General features: G+C 51.2%; 1 protein-coding gene across 4 annotated transcripts in view; it reads right to left on the reverse strand.

Moving 5' to 3' along the window:
• Positions 1-1,396: 1,396 nt before the first annotated feature.
• WWOX (WW domain containing oxidoreductase) overlaps positions 1,397-16,516 on the reverse strand; it is a 944,020-nt gene continuing 928,900 nt past the window's right edge. For 3 of the 4 annotated variants that reach the window (XM_047710181.1, XM_047710180.1, XM_047710163.1), the window contains exon 9: positions 1,547-2,430. In XM_047710181.1, the coding sequence (XP_047566137.1) occupies positions 2,242-2,430 (189 nt within the window). In that variant the 3' untranslated portion in view covers positions 1,547-2,241. Of the gene's footprint in view, positions 1,516-1,546; positions 2,431-16,516 lie in introns of those variants that run through there. The other variant, XM_047710164.1, reaches the window with a different exon arrangement.

Raw genomic sequence — 16,516 nt, forward strand, 5'->3', positions numbered from 1 at the left:
GGCACTGGCACATAGTAGATACTCAGTAAACAGTATCTGCAGTTTGTAGCAGTGATAGTGGTGATCAAAACACACAGTACTTGTGCATATATATTACATGGATACTGTATCGCGTGCGCGCACACACACACCTTACGGTGCGCAATAGCAGCCTTGGATGTAGAATAAGCTAAAAAAGGAGACTCATGGCATCCACTTGCTCACCTGTGCAACATGGAAGATGCCTACAGACCTGACACACAGCAGGGAAGGTGGGTAGTTACCCTCCGCTTTGGGTTTCTACAATGTAGCACTGAGTATGTGCTTGTTGAGCGAATGACTACATGAAGACTTTGAGCTTCTTGATTTGGGGGAATACTCACCTCTCTTGTCAGGTTCCCCACGCCTCTTCTTCTTTTTTTTTTTTTTTTAAAGATTTTTTATTTATTTATTTGTCAGAGAGAGAGGGAGAGAGAGCGAGCACAGGCAGACAGAACGGCAGGCAGAGGCAGAGGGAGAAGCAGGCTCCCTGCTGAGCAAGGAGCCCGATGCGGGACTTGATCCCAGGACGCTGGGATCATGACCTGAGCCGAAGGCAGCTGCTCAACCAACTGAGCCACCCAGGCGCCCCCCCCCCCACGCCTCTTCTTACCCTCCTGATGCCGGGTCCATATGGGATTTAGCCCACTGACCTTGACAGTGCAGGGAGGCGGGCAGCCCGCAGATTCTCCCTTGGTTCTCTTTGATAGTTTGGGTATCACCTTGGCTGATGATACTCTACTGTCCTCTTTGCACTGGCTTACCTTCTACCTTCACCAGAGGCCTACAGCTTAGCTAGAGGCAGTCACCTCTCCACTCAGCCCAGAGAACTTAGATGACGCATCCTACGGGAAAAGATGTGTTTGAGTTATCAAAGTGGGCTTGGTGCAGGGAATCTGCATGATTTTCACATCACACCTGGTGTTTCAGCAAAAGCATCCCCTCCATCAGGCCAAAGTGCATTTCTTTACATCCCTACTGGAATGGGAAAAGGGGTGAGTGGGAAAGAGACCCCAACTGCTTGCATTCTGATGCACAGATTGTCTGGTCACCAAGAACTTGCTAATTACAGGGGGAGCAAAGCACTGAGAGCCAAAGTACCAAAAACCTCTCAAGGTGAAATTAAACAATAGTCACTTTTCTTTCTCTCTTTCTCCAACAGAAAATGTGATGCTGGCATGCTAATCGCGGGAGGCAACTTGGCCCACAGACAGCCACAAAAGCACAAAAACAAAACAAACTCTGAGAAGAAACAAGACGGTGTTTTCCTGGCATCTACAAGAAGCGCTTTATTTTTCCTCTAGATTTCTTTTCTAAAAAAAGAAAAAACAAAAAACAAAACTGAAACATTTAACGACACAGTGCAAGCTTCAGGTGATAATATGCAAGCATGTTCTTTTATTAAGCATAGGATGGGAGGAGGGAAGGTGAAGCGGAAACGCTCAAGCAGGAAGACCGGGAGGCTGGGAGCCTCCGCGATCAGGTTGCTTCTTGAAACTGCAAACGAGGAATGAGGGGCACAACTTTATCCTCCGTCCCCGCATATCCTGTGTATTCTCATGGATGCGATGCTTCCTTTCTCGCCCGCCAAGGTGTCTAGGGAATGATCTGCAAAACTCCTTTGTAATAATCAAGAATTTGGGGGCAGCTTTGGCAAGGGGCTGGGGCCAGCCCTTTGGGACCCACCAGCTGTGTCTAGCCCACCCATTTCTAAGTGTCACTTCTCTCTCGGCTGGCTGGAACAGGGGTCCCAGAGCTCTCTCCCCGTCACTGCTGCACCCACTCAGGCTTGGTCAGGACGAATGAAAGGATCCACGCCGGCTCCAAGCTACAGTGGGGCTGTGGCGGTGGCGGGGGGAGGGGACAGAGGGCACCTGGCTATTGTAAGCCATGCGCGAGAACAGCTCCGGCTTCCACAGTGACACAAGGAGCCTGCATACCGGCTCAGCGTTCACCTTCCAACAGGCCACCACCAGGAAAGCAAAGAGACGCCAGCCTCGCCCAGCCCCAGAAGATAGAGTTGGTCCCCCCGGGCCCTGCAGTTCCCATCGGTACTTGGTATTTTTCCCCTCTGTCGTGACTACTCGTATGTATTTCCTGTGTCGGGCGGGGGGGTGTGGGGGGGGGGAGACACCGAAAGCCCCTGGCTAGTCCGGCGGCAGCAGCTGCGCAGGCGCAGACGCGCAGGGTCAGTGCGCGCGCTGAGGCTCACCGGGCGCGCGCTTAGCCGGACTGGCCGCCGGGTCCCTCCTGGATCAGCCTCTCGCTGAGCGCCCACAGGGCCCGCGCCGTCTCCTCGCTCTGGGCCTCCGGGGCCGGCGCGCAGCGGCAGCAGTTGTTGAAGTACATCCCTCCGAGGCCCTCCAGCTCCGGGGCGGCCGCACAGTAGACGGTCGTGGCAGCTCCTTGTTGCTGAAATCAAAGAAAAAAGACAAAAAAGAAAAAAAAAATTTTTTTTTTTTTTTTTTTTTTTTTTTAAAGAAAAGAGGTGATGAGCTGACTTCATTCTGTCTGCGAATTAGCAAGCCTCGCCCTGCCTGGTTCGGGTGTACCTGGATCTCAGCATGGCCAAGGGCACTGAGCTCAGCACATGACTGTACAAGGTACAATGTGGCATCCTGGGAAAGCAAATTCACCAACTCTGCAGTGTCCCTTTTTACACCTTGTAGAGGAAAAGGCTTCAGAAATAAATATGCGTGTCAGTGACAGCAGAGGTCTCTTCTGAGGAGTGAAAGACAGCAAGCATCCTTTTGCGCACCCAAGAACAAACGCACCCAACCCGCTGACTTCTCAATGAATGATGCAACTTGACACCAAGATGTTTCTAGAACCTTCTGTCTGAATTAAACCAACCACTCTAATGGCCCATCGGATAGAGAGGGACTGGTGCCAGATCTTTATTTTTTGCTCACGGTGCTGCTAGGGGAAGTTTTCAGTGCTGTGTGGAAATGTCTAACACGCACACAGACGCCGGCGCCCTGCCGTACACAGAGGCCTCGTGCTGACGCACGACACGTGTATTCACTCATCCAGAGCCTGTGAAACCTTTCTGTTAATGTCATATTCACCCTGTATTTGCAATCGGACAGTGACGAACGGGGGACTTTTCTTCTCAGCCCACCTCAACCTGTAAGTTGCGATGAGCGCGATCGAGTACTTTTGATTCCCCTTTTGAGTAACAGTCGGTGCTGTGGCTAGGGCTGTGCATGCCGGCGGGGCACCATATCATCCTGGCTGACACGGGGCTGTCAGGGATGCTGTAAAGAGGGCAAGAAATCACTTTGCTTTGCAAGCCATAATTAAAAATAATAGGCTGGTGTTCATAGGGAGACACGGTAGGCACGGCTCTAATTTAAAACCAATACAGTTTATCTGGCGTCTTACGATTATTTATGTGCATCACAGCCCTCACCGCGCCAACTAATTATCAGCTGATAGGGAGGGGGTTGGCGGAAGTGGATGGAAAAGGTAATGGGGATAAGGTCACCATTAGAGAAGACACTCAGGGCATTTGACAGAGTGGGACATGCATTTCTGTCCCCATCCAAAGCTTACCATTTTTCCTGCCCCTGTAAGGTGGACGTTGGGCCCAAGCAGAGAGCTTCGTGGAGGACCCCCCCGCCCCAGGTGGTTTGGTTTGTGCATACTGTGACTGTGCTCTAGAACCTCTGGACGCCAGGGTCCTTTTGAGCATCAGGATCTCCAGGTGTTGTAATTTTAGGAAGGTGCTATAAAGCAGGCTTGAGTTTTTGTTTGGTAGCAGAGAACTTCAGCATCAGTTTTTATGGTCATATTTGAATGAGTCTGCAAAGCAAATGGTCAACACAGAGGAGTGACAGGACGGTGGGGAGCAGGGCGGAGTGAAGAGGGGGCGGGACCTCGTCAGACGTGAGTTCTGAGGATTACTGGTGCTTGACTGGGTTGGGGAAGTTTGAACACCCAGCATGACTTCGATTTAATTAAACAGTAATTGGTGTTTAACTTCCCCAAGCCCCTCGCCGTGCCCACTCCCCAGACAGCCAGTAACTTTCTTGGATTCAGCTATTTTCGAATTGATTTGTGTGGCTCAAGTGTAATGGAAATTAGCTCATGTCATCCAAATTTCCTCTCACTGAATTATTTCTAATAACCCTTAGCTTAGCACCTGGCACATTTATCGAAAGAATTTCGAGTGGTTTATCTGACTCCTCTGCATCCCACGTGGGGAAAAATGGAAGCCAAGTGCCTGCAAAGACATGCGGGAGAACGGAGCCGCGCATCCCGCTCCCTCGCGCCGAACGCGCTCTCGGCCGCGACGCCTAGCAGAGCTCAGGTGGAGATGGTGGTTTGCATAATTTTCTGGGTATCTGAGATTTCCGTCCTACTTTGCAGCTGCCAAAACCACCAAAGAGTGGTCAGGTGACTTGCCATCGGCTCATCCCCCAAACCGAGGCCCCCGCCCTGCTCAGCGCTCCCGCGGCGCCGCCGTGATCGGGCGCAAGCCGGTCCTGAGAGGCCGGAACCGGCCACCGGGGAGAGCGGAAAGCGGAATTCTTCCGAACCGCATGCACTGTCTTGCCACCGTGACCTTCTGAAATGATAGCACGTGGCGCTCTTGCACTGTGGGATGGGTGTTTTCGCGGAGAAGGTCTACACTTCCGTTGACTCAGAATCGGGTTGACGAGGGAGCCGGGGGGCCTGGCTTTTCCCTCCGCGGAACTGACAGCAGCTGCTGGGGACCTCATTTCGCGTCCGCTGACGTGTGGTACCGTGCTGGGAGCCGTCAGTTTAGAAAAGCCCCATCTCTTACCAAGAGCTGGCTTCCGCTCCTTCGCCACAGGGCTGCGTGACACACCGTCTCAGTAGCATCACCGGCGAGGCCGGCTTTGTAGAAGAACGCGGCGCGGTAGGGCCCCGAACGCAAAGCCCGTGTCCTCCCCGGCGCAGGTGAGCTGCGGCGCCCGGCAGAGCCGGCCTCTGGGGTCTCGCTCCGGCCGGCGGGCGCCTGCTTCCCTGTCCTCTCCGGCTGGACGCGTCCGCAGCGACGGCACCTTTCAGTCCCAGCCCCGCTCCGCTCCTGGCTTCTCGGGGAATCCTCTTTTCAGCTGTACCCATGGCAGCCTCTGAGTGACATCTTTATAGGATCAGAGGTGAGGACAGTTGAACAACAAGTTCTAATTTTTGGCTCATCAGCTTTTTGGTCGGCCTGTCAGGAGCACGAGATGGCGCCACATTAGGGAAATCTCATTAGTAAATAAGCCGGTACTGCGGATACAAGATAAAACATTTTTAAACAGATAAAAAAAATTTTTTAAAGAGCCCTTTAATCACCGTCGAATGACTTTCCTGCCACTTTTTGGGGCATCGGTACATAACTCGGACAAGCTGAAAGAGCGCGTAAAGGAAGTGACGCTAACAAGTCCGCTGTAAAATGTCCGAAGCAGCGTCTCGCCGGCTGTCAGCACTGCGCACCGTCCGTCGTGACAAAACACCGGCAACACTGGACACATGAGCACCGGCTGGCGTAGCGGGTCCCCTAAATGAACTTTTCGGAGCAATGTATCGGAAGCCGGTAGGTTGCGCCAAGCCCCGGGAACGGGGTGTCACAGCTCCATCCCGGGGACACGGCGTGAGTTAGGGTGTGGATGACACCGGGCCGGAAAATTTCTGGGAAGCCCAGCAGAATCTTTAATCGTGCCCGAATGCCATTTCTGATGTAGTCGAACGTTTGCGAGCTGCCATCAATCTTTAGAGTGTGTGTAAAATTACCTACGATTCTTGTTTGGGATTAAGTTAAGAGTATCTGGGCAACAAGGGTTCATCATTCTCTTTCAGAAATCATTTGTCAGAGTTGCAGTACGATCAGCAACTACAGAAAGGTGGGATTTAAAAAGCAGTTGTTTATTTATAGTTGAGGCCGTGACATCTCAATTATCCATCCTTCCAGAACCCTTTGTTGGGATGAAAATGTTAAGTAGCTACTTTTCAGCAACATTTATTTGCTCGCCGCTGGCCACCACTTTGGAGCTGTCTGCGTGGAACACAAATGAATATTGACTCTTTTAAAGGAAAAGGCACAGAGGTTTCTGATAAACCATATATGGGAGAGAAAAACAAAAAACACCCCCATGCTGGTATCTGTGATGCAGTGGTTAGCACTCTAATATAACGTACATTTTAATAAGGACACCTATTACATAACATTCAGTTTTCGAGTTCCTCTATTTTAAAATGCATGCTTACTTAAAAGGAAGAATATATTCCTGTCTTAAAGTAGATTTCACTATGGGATGTATAAAAAGATAAAGACACACTGTCACGGAATATCTATATATTCAGTGATCTCGAGAGTAGATGTTCTAAGATTGCTTTACTACAGACATACTGATACCAGGACATCGCACGACACATGCCAAATCAGCCAGTTCAAGACAAAGTAGTTGTGTCAAGAAACATGGCACGGAAGTTAGCCTGAGTTCAGACCCCCAAGGGCTCGAACAAGAGCCTTTTTGGAAGTGGGTGGTGATTACCGTGCTGAACTCCCGGGACAGAGATGGCAGGAACCCAGTGCCTCTCCAAACCCTCCACGCTTTCCCTGTTACCTGTCTGGGATCTGTTAGGCAAACCAACACTTGCCCAGTGCAGAACCAGCCACCTGTCCAGTCCTCCAGAACACGGCAGTGACGGAGCCGCTGTGGAGACGAGGGGGCAAGGGCGCGTATATCAGGTGGCATCCGCAGCCACCGCCACATCCTGTCTTTCCCTCTCAGGAGTGCTCCCGACAGAAGAGTCTGGAACCACTCGACCGGAAAAGTGCAGCACCTTGTTGCAGAGCTCCTCTCCGGACACCTTGGTACACCTCCGTCCCTCAAAAACAGTTACGGGTTCAGTCTCCGATGTGCAAGGCAAACCCAAGCAGACGGTCCCCTCCCCACCCCCCCACCTGTTATCAGGTCCCCACCTGCCATCAGAGAACAATCTTCTAAGCCCCCAGCACGTGCCGAGTGTTTCATTAGTTCATGGAGTCAGCCTGCGGGAGTAAGGCTCAGGGGCCTTCCCCAGGAGCACAACCACAGCCACGAAGTGACCCCCTTCCTCTACCACCAAGCATCTGAAAGGCTGCTGTCCTCCACATTGTCACGCTCTTCCCAGTGACTGGATGGCAACAGGGACTATCTGAGGGGTGACAACGGCTAGCACGTACGGACAGCTTACAACCGGTCAGACACCACGCAGCTCCCCGAGCCGGGAGCAACTGTTACCCTCATTTGTAGAGAAGGCCGCTTTGCGTCAGAGACGAAAAGCAACAGGCCCAAAGCCACACGCGTCACCACGCAGGTCCACCCGCTCCAGAATCCGTATCCGCCGCTCTGCAAAGCATCCTTCCCAAACACGGGACACACATGTTTGCATATTGCCCACTCCCTGCTGTGTGTGTCCCCCTTGGCGGAAGCTTCCTCATGAGGGCCTCCCTGCCACTGTGTGAGGCCCCGACGCGGCCTGGGATGGAATGGGAGGTCATGTTCACCTGAGAAGTGTTCAAAGGATAATTTTTCCATTGTTGATTTAGTCAGTGAACGAAATTGAAATTATATCCATTTGGATTAACAAGACTGAAGACTCCGCGACACCTCAGAAGATCCAGTAGCAAATGGCCCTTAACAGAGAGGTCACCTGATTCAAAATGCCACCTCTGCGTGCCACTTCTGCCCAGCTAAGGAACCTGCTCTTGGATGACCTTTCTTCAGCGCATGAACTGAGCCACATCAAAACCAGTGAAACCTAAGCCAGTCTCCATCTGGTACGTTCTCGTATGTGTCGGATGAGTGTGGCTTCTGGAGAACACTGGCCGCGCTCCTCGGGTGCGCAGATCAGCCTCCGGTCCCCGAGTCCCATCCGCCCCCAATCCGCTCCGAACACATTCACTCCTACGAGTCTCGAACAGCTGATTCCCACAGAGGCTTGACACCAGCCGGGCTTGGATACATGCAGATACTTCCTGTTGGCATCAAAACAGAACTTTTTTTTTTTTTTTTCACAGCCTTTGGGAGTTTTGCTAACTCACAGGCTGTTCTTAACATTTATTACAGAAGGGAAATGCTACTCAGTTTCTCAAATAGAAGACGGTGAGGAGGATCAGGAGTACAGATATTTGCTTTCCGCTGCAGAGGCTTTACAATCATCCATTTAGATCACGTTCAGATTTTCAGCCTCACAGAAGAGAACGTGCCCACTCGAACGCTTTAACGGTGGTCAGGATGGTCTCCTCCTGCCCCAAGGAAACAGGTTTCTTTCTTCTTTGCTAAAACAGGTTCTCAAGTGCAGGAAAACCTCAGAGGTTCTTTTCAGTTGACTTGTCTCTCCCCCAGTAGGCGAAGGAGTGTCATTCCCCAGGCGACACTGGGGACACAGTCTTTGAGGAGGGCCTTGACAATGGGAGGACCAAGCAATGGGGCTGGGCCAATCCATGACCATAAATGCAGCTGGTCCCAGGACAGCCCAGAGCCCGTAACTGCAAAGGGAATCTTGAGTGAAATGTCTGACGGAAAACCACCGTGGCACATCTTTCAAGAAACAGCCACAGGCCTCCATTTGGAGACGGTCTGCAAGATGGCCCGCGGCCTTTCTTGTTTGCACTTCAGGTATCCCAGATAGTATGTCCCCAAGTCAGACTACAAGACCCCACAGCATTCCCTCTGATAAAAAAAAAAAACCCGTAAGTTTCTAGCAAGGTCATTACGGAGTTTTAAGAAAATGACTTGGAGACCAGGGCAGAATGAGACGGAAAGTCAGGACAGGCGCTGAGAAGTATTCACAGGAACAAGCTCAGAGACTAGTAGGTTCAGGATGGAAAGCTGGAAAGGACTTTTTTTTTTTTTAAGACAGAAGAATATATTTGTCTTCACTAGCCTTAAGTTTTGGGGAGAAAAAGGCAGCCAGTCCCAACCATCCAAAGAGGCCCAAAGCCATGTTTATTCCGGGAAGGCCAGACACGGGTGGGTTCTCACTTAGGCAATCAGCGGGATGGAAGGGCGCACTGACCTTGGTAGGCTTTCAGGACCTGTGTTTTGAATTCAATGAACTGTTCGAACTTTCCCTTGAAATAAATGAGGCCCTTTTCGTACCTCTTCTGTGTTCCAGAATCCCTGCCATAAATGGTCCAAGGGCTCCAGGACAGAGTTATGTCTGGTCTCAAAAGAGTGGAGGAGAAGTATTTAGAATGATTTCGTCTTTCTAAGACCTACTGTTTTCTGAGACTGTAGAGCTGCTTTAGGAGGAGGCTGGGGCGGGGGGCGGCGCTCCACAGGAGGGGAAGGAAGCGGGACGGCTCAGGAACAGTCCGGGCGGCTGGCCCTATCCCTGCTTAGCTCCCTTGCATCAGTGCCCGCCAAAAGCATCCTAAGGCCAACTGGGCCTGAGAGATGGTCCCCGTAAGACAACAGCAGGATGCCACTGACTGTCCCCTAGCCATGAAAAAAGTCCCCGGGGCATCCCACGCCGGTCTTGCCTGGATGACCACGTCACTCAAAGGACGGTTTCTTTCCGAACGGGGAGTTCCCTTGCTGCGATGGAAGGACGCACGGGGGTACCCGCTGTTCCACGGGCCAATGTGAAACCGCTAAGCAGAAGAGCCATAGAAACTGGCCGCTCAGATGTGCATCATCCTTCCACTGGGCCAGATCTGATGGCCGGTTACTGGAATTCGCCAACCGGGCTGCCTCCGACGCCGGCGCTGAAGGACTAGTGGGTATTTATAAGAGATAAAAGAAGATATTTAGCGTGTTAATTTGAAGCGTTTTACATTTTTACTCCTTTATCCTCAGTTATAGCTAGCTCTGTATACTGTATATAAATGTATGCCTCTGTATTTGCCTTGTATACTAAAATAAATCTTTGAAATAATTGCCAGGCAGAATTAATGGCTTCTGTTCCAACATAACGGTGCGAAGAGTGTCTTCACGGTACAGGTGAAACAAAAGCTCCCCCTTCCTCTCTGCTGCATGGACTGACCCCGCCGAGTCGGCCTGCCACGTTGGCTCTTCTAGAAAACCACAAGCCGACTGCTTTTGTGAGCAAGCGAGATTTCAGGGCAAACCCCAAACAAGCGGTTTGTTTAGATTTTAAGGTAGACAGTTCATTCACACCCAGGTCACAGAAGTATTCTACAACGTCGTCCTGAAAGGCATGAGTGGGTGGGGTGAGGGTTGAGTAAAACCCACGGGGTCTTCTGATGGGGCCACGTCACCGCCAGAAATCAGCTCTTAACTCTGTCTTCCAGAAACGAATAAAAAAAACATAGACTTGGTGATCATTCGGATCTCACAGGCAGGCACCCACGCCCGGCCCCGCTGTTTGCATTAGGTTTGTGCGTTTTCATAGCGAGCTCTCTACAACAGATCATTTCTCAGGCTCAAAGACGCTGGCCTTGTTAATATTTCATTTAGAACATACTGTGGAGAGCGTCTCATTTATATTACTTCCATAATTAATGGTGATAGCTTAGGCACTGCCTTTACACAGAGAGATCTCGTCACAGTGGTCGATGGGTAATGAGAAACAATGGATATTCCATTCACCAGCAGCTCGTTGCTAGTTAGTGGGAAATGATCGCGTGTGTGTTGCTTTAATTGCCGGGGTAAATAATTCTGCCTCGGTGTTCGTGAACATTTTAAAGCACTCGATGCAAATAGACTAGAAACAAAACAAACAAAAAAAAATTACCTTGATTATACAACACCTTAGCATAGAAAGTTACAAAGGTTTGTCTTTTTTTTTTTTTAAATTGTATTCTATCATGCAAATATTCTCTAAATATGCATGTGCTGACTACTCCTCTCCTGTATTTTAGGAAATACAATTAGGCTGCCTTTCTCTTCTCCTATGTAGACTGTAAATAACTGTAGATCTTTCTCTTGTTTCCCTATGTAAATATATGTAAATACTAACAAGCTATGCATGCTGATACTCTAGGCAATGTCAGGTACTTTTCTAATCTGAAGGCATGTACTTGAACTGGTTTGTTAAAAGGAAAAAAAAGTCAAACTCTTTAAAGCTGAATAGAAATTAAAGATTTCTTCCTAGATGATTGTGGTTTCTTTTGTTTGCTTTCTCATCCCTGAACAGTGCTCCACTCCTGTTCCCTGCCCTTCTCCCCAGGAGGAGACACGGGCATGCACGTGGGCCAGGAACAATGGGGAACTACTTGGCTTTCGTTTCTTTGGGTTTCCTCAAGAACTTCTAGACTCATAAGATAGGCGTCTTTGGATTCTTCTAGCAAAAGAATCTGGAGTTAAGGAAAAAAAAAAAATCGTATTTATTGCTCCCCTACTACGTTTCAGCACAGTGTGATGTGCTTTCCCTCCGCAACCCCTACAAAAGGACCCTGTCATTACCATTTCAAAGATGCAGAAACTGAGTCACAGCAAGATGAACACACGCCTAGAGTGACAAAACTATTAAATGCCTCCCAAACCCTGATGCTTTCCTGTAAGTCAACTTGTTCTGCGAAAGGTCAGAGAGAAACTCTTTTAGGCTCTGTGGGCCATACAGTCTCTGTCACAACTCTAATCTGCCACTGCTGTTAGGAAAGCAGCCACAGACAGCACATTCACCAACGAATGTGACCGTGTTCCAATAAAACTTTATTTACAAAAGCAAGCAGAAGGCCACAATTGGCCCATTGGCCTCAGTTTGCCAACTTCTGTTCCACACCCCGCTCTTCAACAGAACACGAACATTCCCCTTTCAAGTATGTTTATGTGTTTGATGGACTGTGGGAATCACTTGATCAAATGAAAATTCTCCATTTCTTCCCTGCAGGTAATAACACTATTTGTAGAAGTCATGAAATAATAAGGAGGTGAGCAAAAATGAAGTCCCTTGAGCTTATAAATCAAGCTGTCTTCCTCAGACAAATCTCATTGCCAGGTTTCAATTTAGTTACCTTTTGTTTTCACAAATGGGGAAGGAGGAAAAAGGTATGAAAGACTAAGTTTAAAAAAAAAAAAAAAAAAGGAAAAGGAGAGATCGAGCCAGGCTCACGCTTCAATGAGGGAAGGAGGCTTTTACCTCAGGTATCTATGGAAACCAAGCAGCACGCAAACTTTTTAATGGTTGGAAAACAGCGTCTGTGTTTGAAGATGTTTTCCCCAAGTATGATGCTTCAGTGTAAATGCATTAATTGACAGTTTCCTTCGGGACTTTTTTATTGAAGTGTCCAAAGTTAATTTGATGGCACAGGGAACTCTCTGGAGCCCTTGAAGAATGCTGCAAAGTTAGGTCTTTAGAAAACAGCAGGCTCTGGCGTCCCCTACAAACCCAAGCCCACTCTCCTGCAAGCAAGGGAAGAACCAGCCCTTGCTCCCTGCGGTTTTCCCTTTAGAACACCCTCTGAATTCACCGTGGGCTGGGAGAGACTCCTTCTAGCCTCTATTCTAACAAGAAACAACATCACCTCTTCTGCCGTGCAGGGACTGAGGGAGAAGGAAAGACCTCCGAGTTCTGCTGTCCGGGCGGCAGCGTGGGGGGTGAGAACAGCCCAGGAGCTGAAGCCATTTTTGCCTTCCACATTCAAGGGGCAGCCGTCGTTCTCACCAGCCTTACGCAGCGTCTCCGGGTGCCACGCTGGTCATGGAGTCCACTGCTCCCCTGGTTCCCTAGCCGTAGCAACCAGACCCAAGTTCACGTCCATGTCTCTGAGGCAGCGACATAGGAACCAGGGCCGCGATTACTTGTTACGTGCTATAAAACTCGAGACCCCACTGCCCACCTCTTGCCCCCCAGGCCCTCACACAGATCTCCAAATCTTCCAGTCTCCCTGTGCAATGGCGCTAGAGAAAGGGACAGACAGATGGACCCCAAGGTGAGCAAGCAAGTGCAGTTTATAAAAACGTGCAGTAAAAATACAGAATCTAGGTGTTGCGTAGCTGGCTGGCTGCTACAATACTCTTTCAAGTTTTCTACTTAAAAGCTTTTACAATAAAATGTTGGGAAGACACACACATCCATCCCTGTGGGGTAGGATTCCCGTTTTACAGATGAGAAAGCTGAGGCACAGAAGTATCACTGAGTAGCCTGAAGTCCCCCACCGGGTAAGTGGCGACATCCTTCTCGAACTAACGCCCACCTGCCTCAGGCGTCCCTTCCATAAAGGGTCCACGCGCATCTCTATTCTACCTCCCGGGCACTTAGCCCCAGCCCCCTCATTCTGCCAGATGTTTACCTCAGAACATGAACACCGGTTTGCCATACGACTCCCACCAGGCAGGTGGAGCGCGCGGCGGAGCGGCACGGGGAGGCAGTACCGGTGTCAGACGCAGGGGGAGGCGGGGGCTGCTGGTGTCCGGGCCACACCAGGGCACGAGATGGTTGAATGGGCAACCTTCCGGCCCGGCCTGTCCCCCTCCTCACGGTCCTCCATCTGACACTGGTCAACTCTGAATCTTAAAGGCTAAAAGAGCATTTCAGCCAGAGTCTGACGACTGGCGGTAGGGAGCCTCCCAGCAACCACCCTGCTTCCTCACGTCATATGCAGACTTTGCTCCAGTAGGAAACTCCCCTCCAGGCTGAGCCAGCACACCCACCTCTTTCCCGTCAAACCCTAGAAGATATGGAGCCTACACATCCGCCTTTCGTACCCTCTGGACGCACTTGTCACCTGCCCCAGCAGCTCACCTGCTCCAGGCCGCCCAGCTGGGTTGTTGTCTTGGAGCAGCGGGCGCCTCCCAGTCCGCTCATCTCCCTCCTTCCAAACACATCCCGAGGCCCTGAGTCCCCGCCGGACAGCTGCCTTAGAGAGGGCTGGTCCAGTCCCAGCCGCCATCGCCAACAACAAAACAATAATGACAATGACAGTGACCTCTTAGCACTTCCAGTTCTCACAGGCACTTCACCAGGTAGGTATTAGCATGGAGCCCGGCGAAAGCCAAGGAGGCAAAGCCGCTCACGGCCATGCACCTGGGAAGGGTCAGAGCTAAGATCCAAACTGAGCTGGTCTTGGTTCAAAGCCCATGTTCTAGTTCCTGACTAATGTTCCTTCTGACCCCAATCAGACTGCACACATGTCCCCTACCTGGGTGATTTAATCCCTCTAATGGCCAAGCTGCTTCCGGTAGAGCCTCAGGGACCCTCCTCCTCCTCCTCCTACCTGAGCTCCAGTTCTTAGTCCTCAGACCCCCTGGCTTCTGGACTGGTGTCCTCTGCCTCGGGTCGGGGAGGGGGGGCGGGTATCATTTTTGCCCGCATATGATTTCGGACATACCCCTGAAAGGGTCTGAGGTCCTTCCCCTACGATGTTCCTGTTCTACCAATCGCTTCTCAGGCAAAGGAGGTCTTGGAGGCTGGCGAGGCTCAGGTTCATGTCCAGCAGGAGGCACCAGGAGCACCAGGGCGGGCCCGTGACCGGCCGACTGCAGCTGGCACTCTCGCGGCCTCCAAGTTCGGAGAAATGCTGAGCTCATGACAACGGGGTCCACTGAGGAACATCTTACTCTGCATTCCCCCCTCTGGCTGCCACACCTGACAGGAGTCATCCTCTCAGAACTCCCTCCTTGTGCAAAGGCAGGTGTACCTACCAGACAAGGTGTCGGCGAGGATACCTGCCAGCGGCGTAGCCGGCCCTCGAACTGTCAAGGTGGCTGAAAATCTGTCCTCTACCGGCTGCCCCCTCTGGATTCCTAATCATCTGAGTTTACGACGCAGGCCCCTTCATGTATGAATCCCTACGGGGCATGATAGCTTCTGGGGCACATTCTAGCCAAGCCCTAGAATTTTTGCAAGAGCGTCTGGAAGCAGCTTTATCCACATGTTATTTATAGGTAAACCGAGTCTCAGCAAGTAAAATGACTTAACAAATAACCCTTGTTTACTGGTTTTGTGCCACCTGCCTGCCTCATGCTAAGGGATCCACGCGGCTTTAATTGCTTTCAGGAAGGTCCCATCTGTGCCAGATTTTTGGGAAGCCACTAAGCCAAATTACAGGTAGGGCCCTGACTCCCAAAGAGACAAAGGTCAAAGAACAAGTGGCAGAGTCGGGAGCTGAACCCAATCTCTTGGGCTCCAGAACCCCAACTCTCGACAGTGGCGGCAAGAGAGAAACGGGAATGTTCTAACAGCCCGATGGACACAGGAGCCCTGTACATCTGTGGGTCAAGACTTTACGCTACCACTGTAGGAGGTCTTGCGGCAGCAGCACGAAGCTAACGGTGTTTGAGCATCCTGTGCTCGCGTGACATCTTCTGTGGGCGCCACCCCATTTGCCGTGCTGCACACGGCACCTGAGGTCCAGAGAGGCTAAGTCACTTGCCCCAGGTCACACAGCTAGTAAGTGGTGATGCTGCCATTCGAACCTGAGCTGCCCAAGCCCTTTCTCTCTTTGCTGTGTGGCATGTTGGACCACAGAAGGCCAGGCCTTCACAGTGACACTTGTCATTGCCCAGGGGCAGTAAACATCTCCAGTTCGTTGCTCCATAGACGCATCCCAGATTCATGAGCCCGAGTCCGATGCTACAACTGGGTTGGAGGCCAGGGCTTCCACTGCGCGTGAAAACGCGATGAGAGTGACTCCACGCGTCGGCTCCCAGGAATCGCAGAGGGCGGAGCAGGTCTTATGAAGGATGACCTCCCCGTAAGTGGAAGAGGGGTGCGTCTGCTTTCCTTACTTGTCTCTCGTTCTACTGCTCTCTAAAGCTGCTGCTCATTCCCGATTCTGGTGAAGGGCCCTCTGAGTCAAACCGTACCACGGGCAAGGGCACCACCGGCCAGGGCAGACCCGTAACTGCTCCGGATTTCAGTGCGGTTTAATCCCTCCCTCGAGGCTGAGAAGCAGAACTTCCTGCTCGCTGGAATGCCAGGGCTCCGGACTCAGGGCCACCGCCATCTCCAGGGCCCATGCCTGAGCCGCCTCCCACCATCGTGGTGAGACGGGCCCCGCCCTGTGTCTTGGGTGTTCACGTTTCCACCATAATGAACAGGAAATGGAGAGAATGAATAAACGAATTGCAAAGCTGTAGGTCTTGTCTGGTGTTTCCAAGGCCACCAGGAGTCTGGGGTCCCCACCACAGCCATCCTTTTGTAGGGGCGAGGGGTCAAGCAAGATCATTAAAATTTACTTTCCCATGAGGTGCTTTGCTTTGCTTAGGTGACCCGACCCCGAAAGCAGAGTTGGTGACGGTTGGTTAATGGTTAGCGACAGGCTCACTAGAACACGGAGGGGAGAGGGCACCTTGAGCTGCAGTTTCTGCTAAACCCATGGTGGAAATACCCTCGATGTGACCGTCCGAGTGTGGGGCCGGGCCCACGGAACACGGCACTAGGGACTGTGGGACCTTCTGAAGAAGATCGTGAGGAAGGACAAAGCAGGTCAGGGCCTCAAGGTCAGAAAACCGCTGGGGCATGTCACGTACAGCGGCCAAGGAGAAACGCACACCAGTTTAGGACACCTGGGGGTCAGCGTGACACGGACCTGTGACACACAGATTTGGTTCAAGTTGGTCCCCATAATCTGAAAGCTGATTCCACT

The sequence above is a fragment of the Lutra lutra genome, chromosome 17, assembly GCF_902655055.1.
Source record: "Lutra lutra chromosome 17, mLutLut1.2, whole genome shotgun sequence".
Lineage (NCBI taxonomy): Eukaryota > Metazoa > Chordata > Mammalia > Carnivora > Mustelidae > Lutra > Lutra lutra.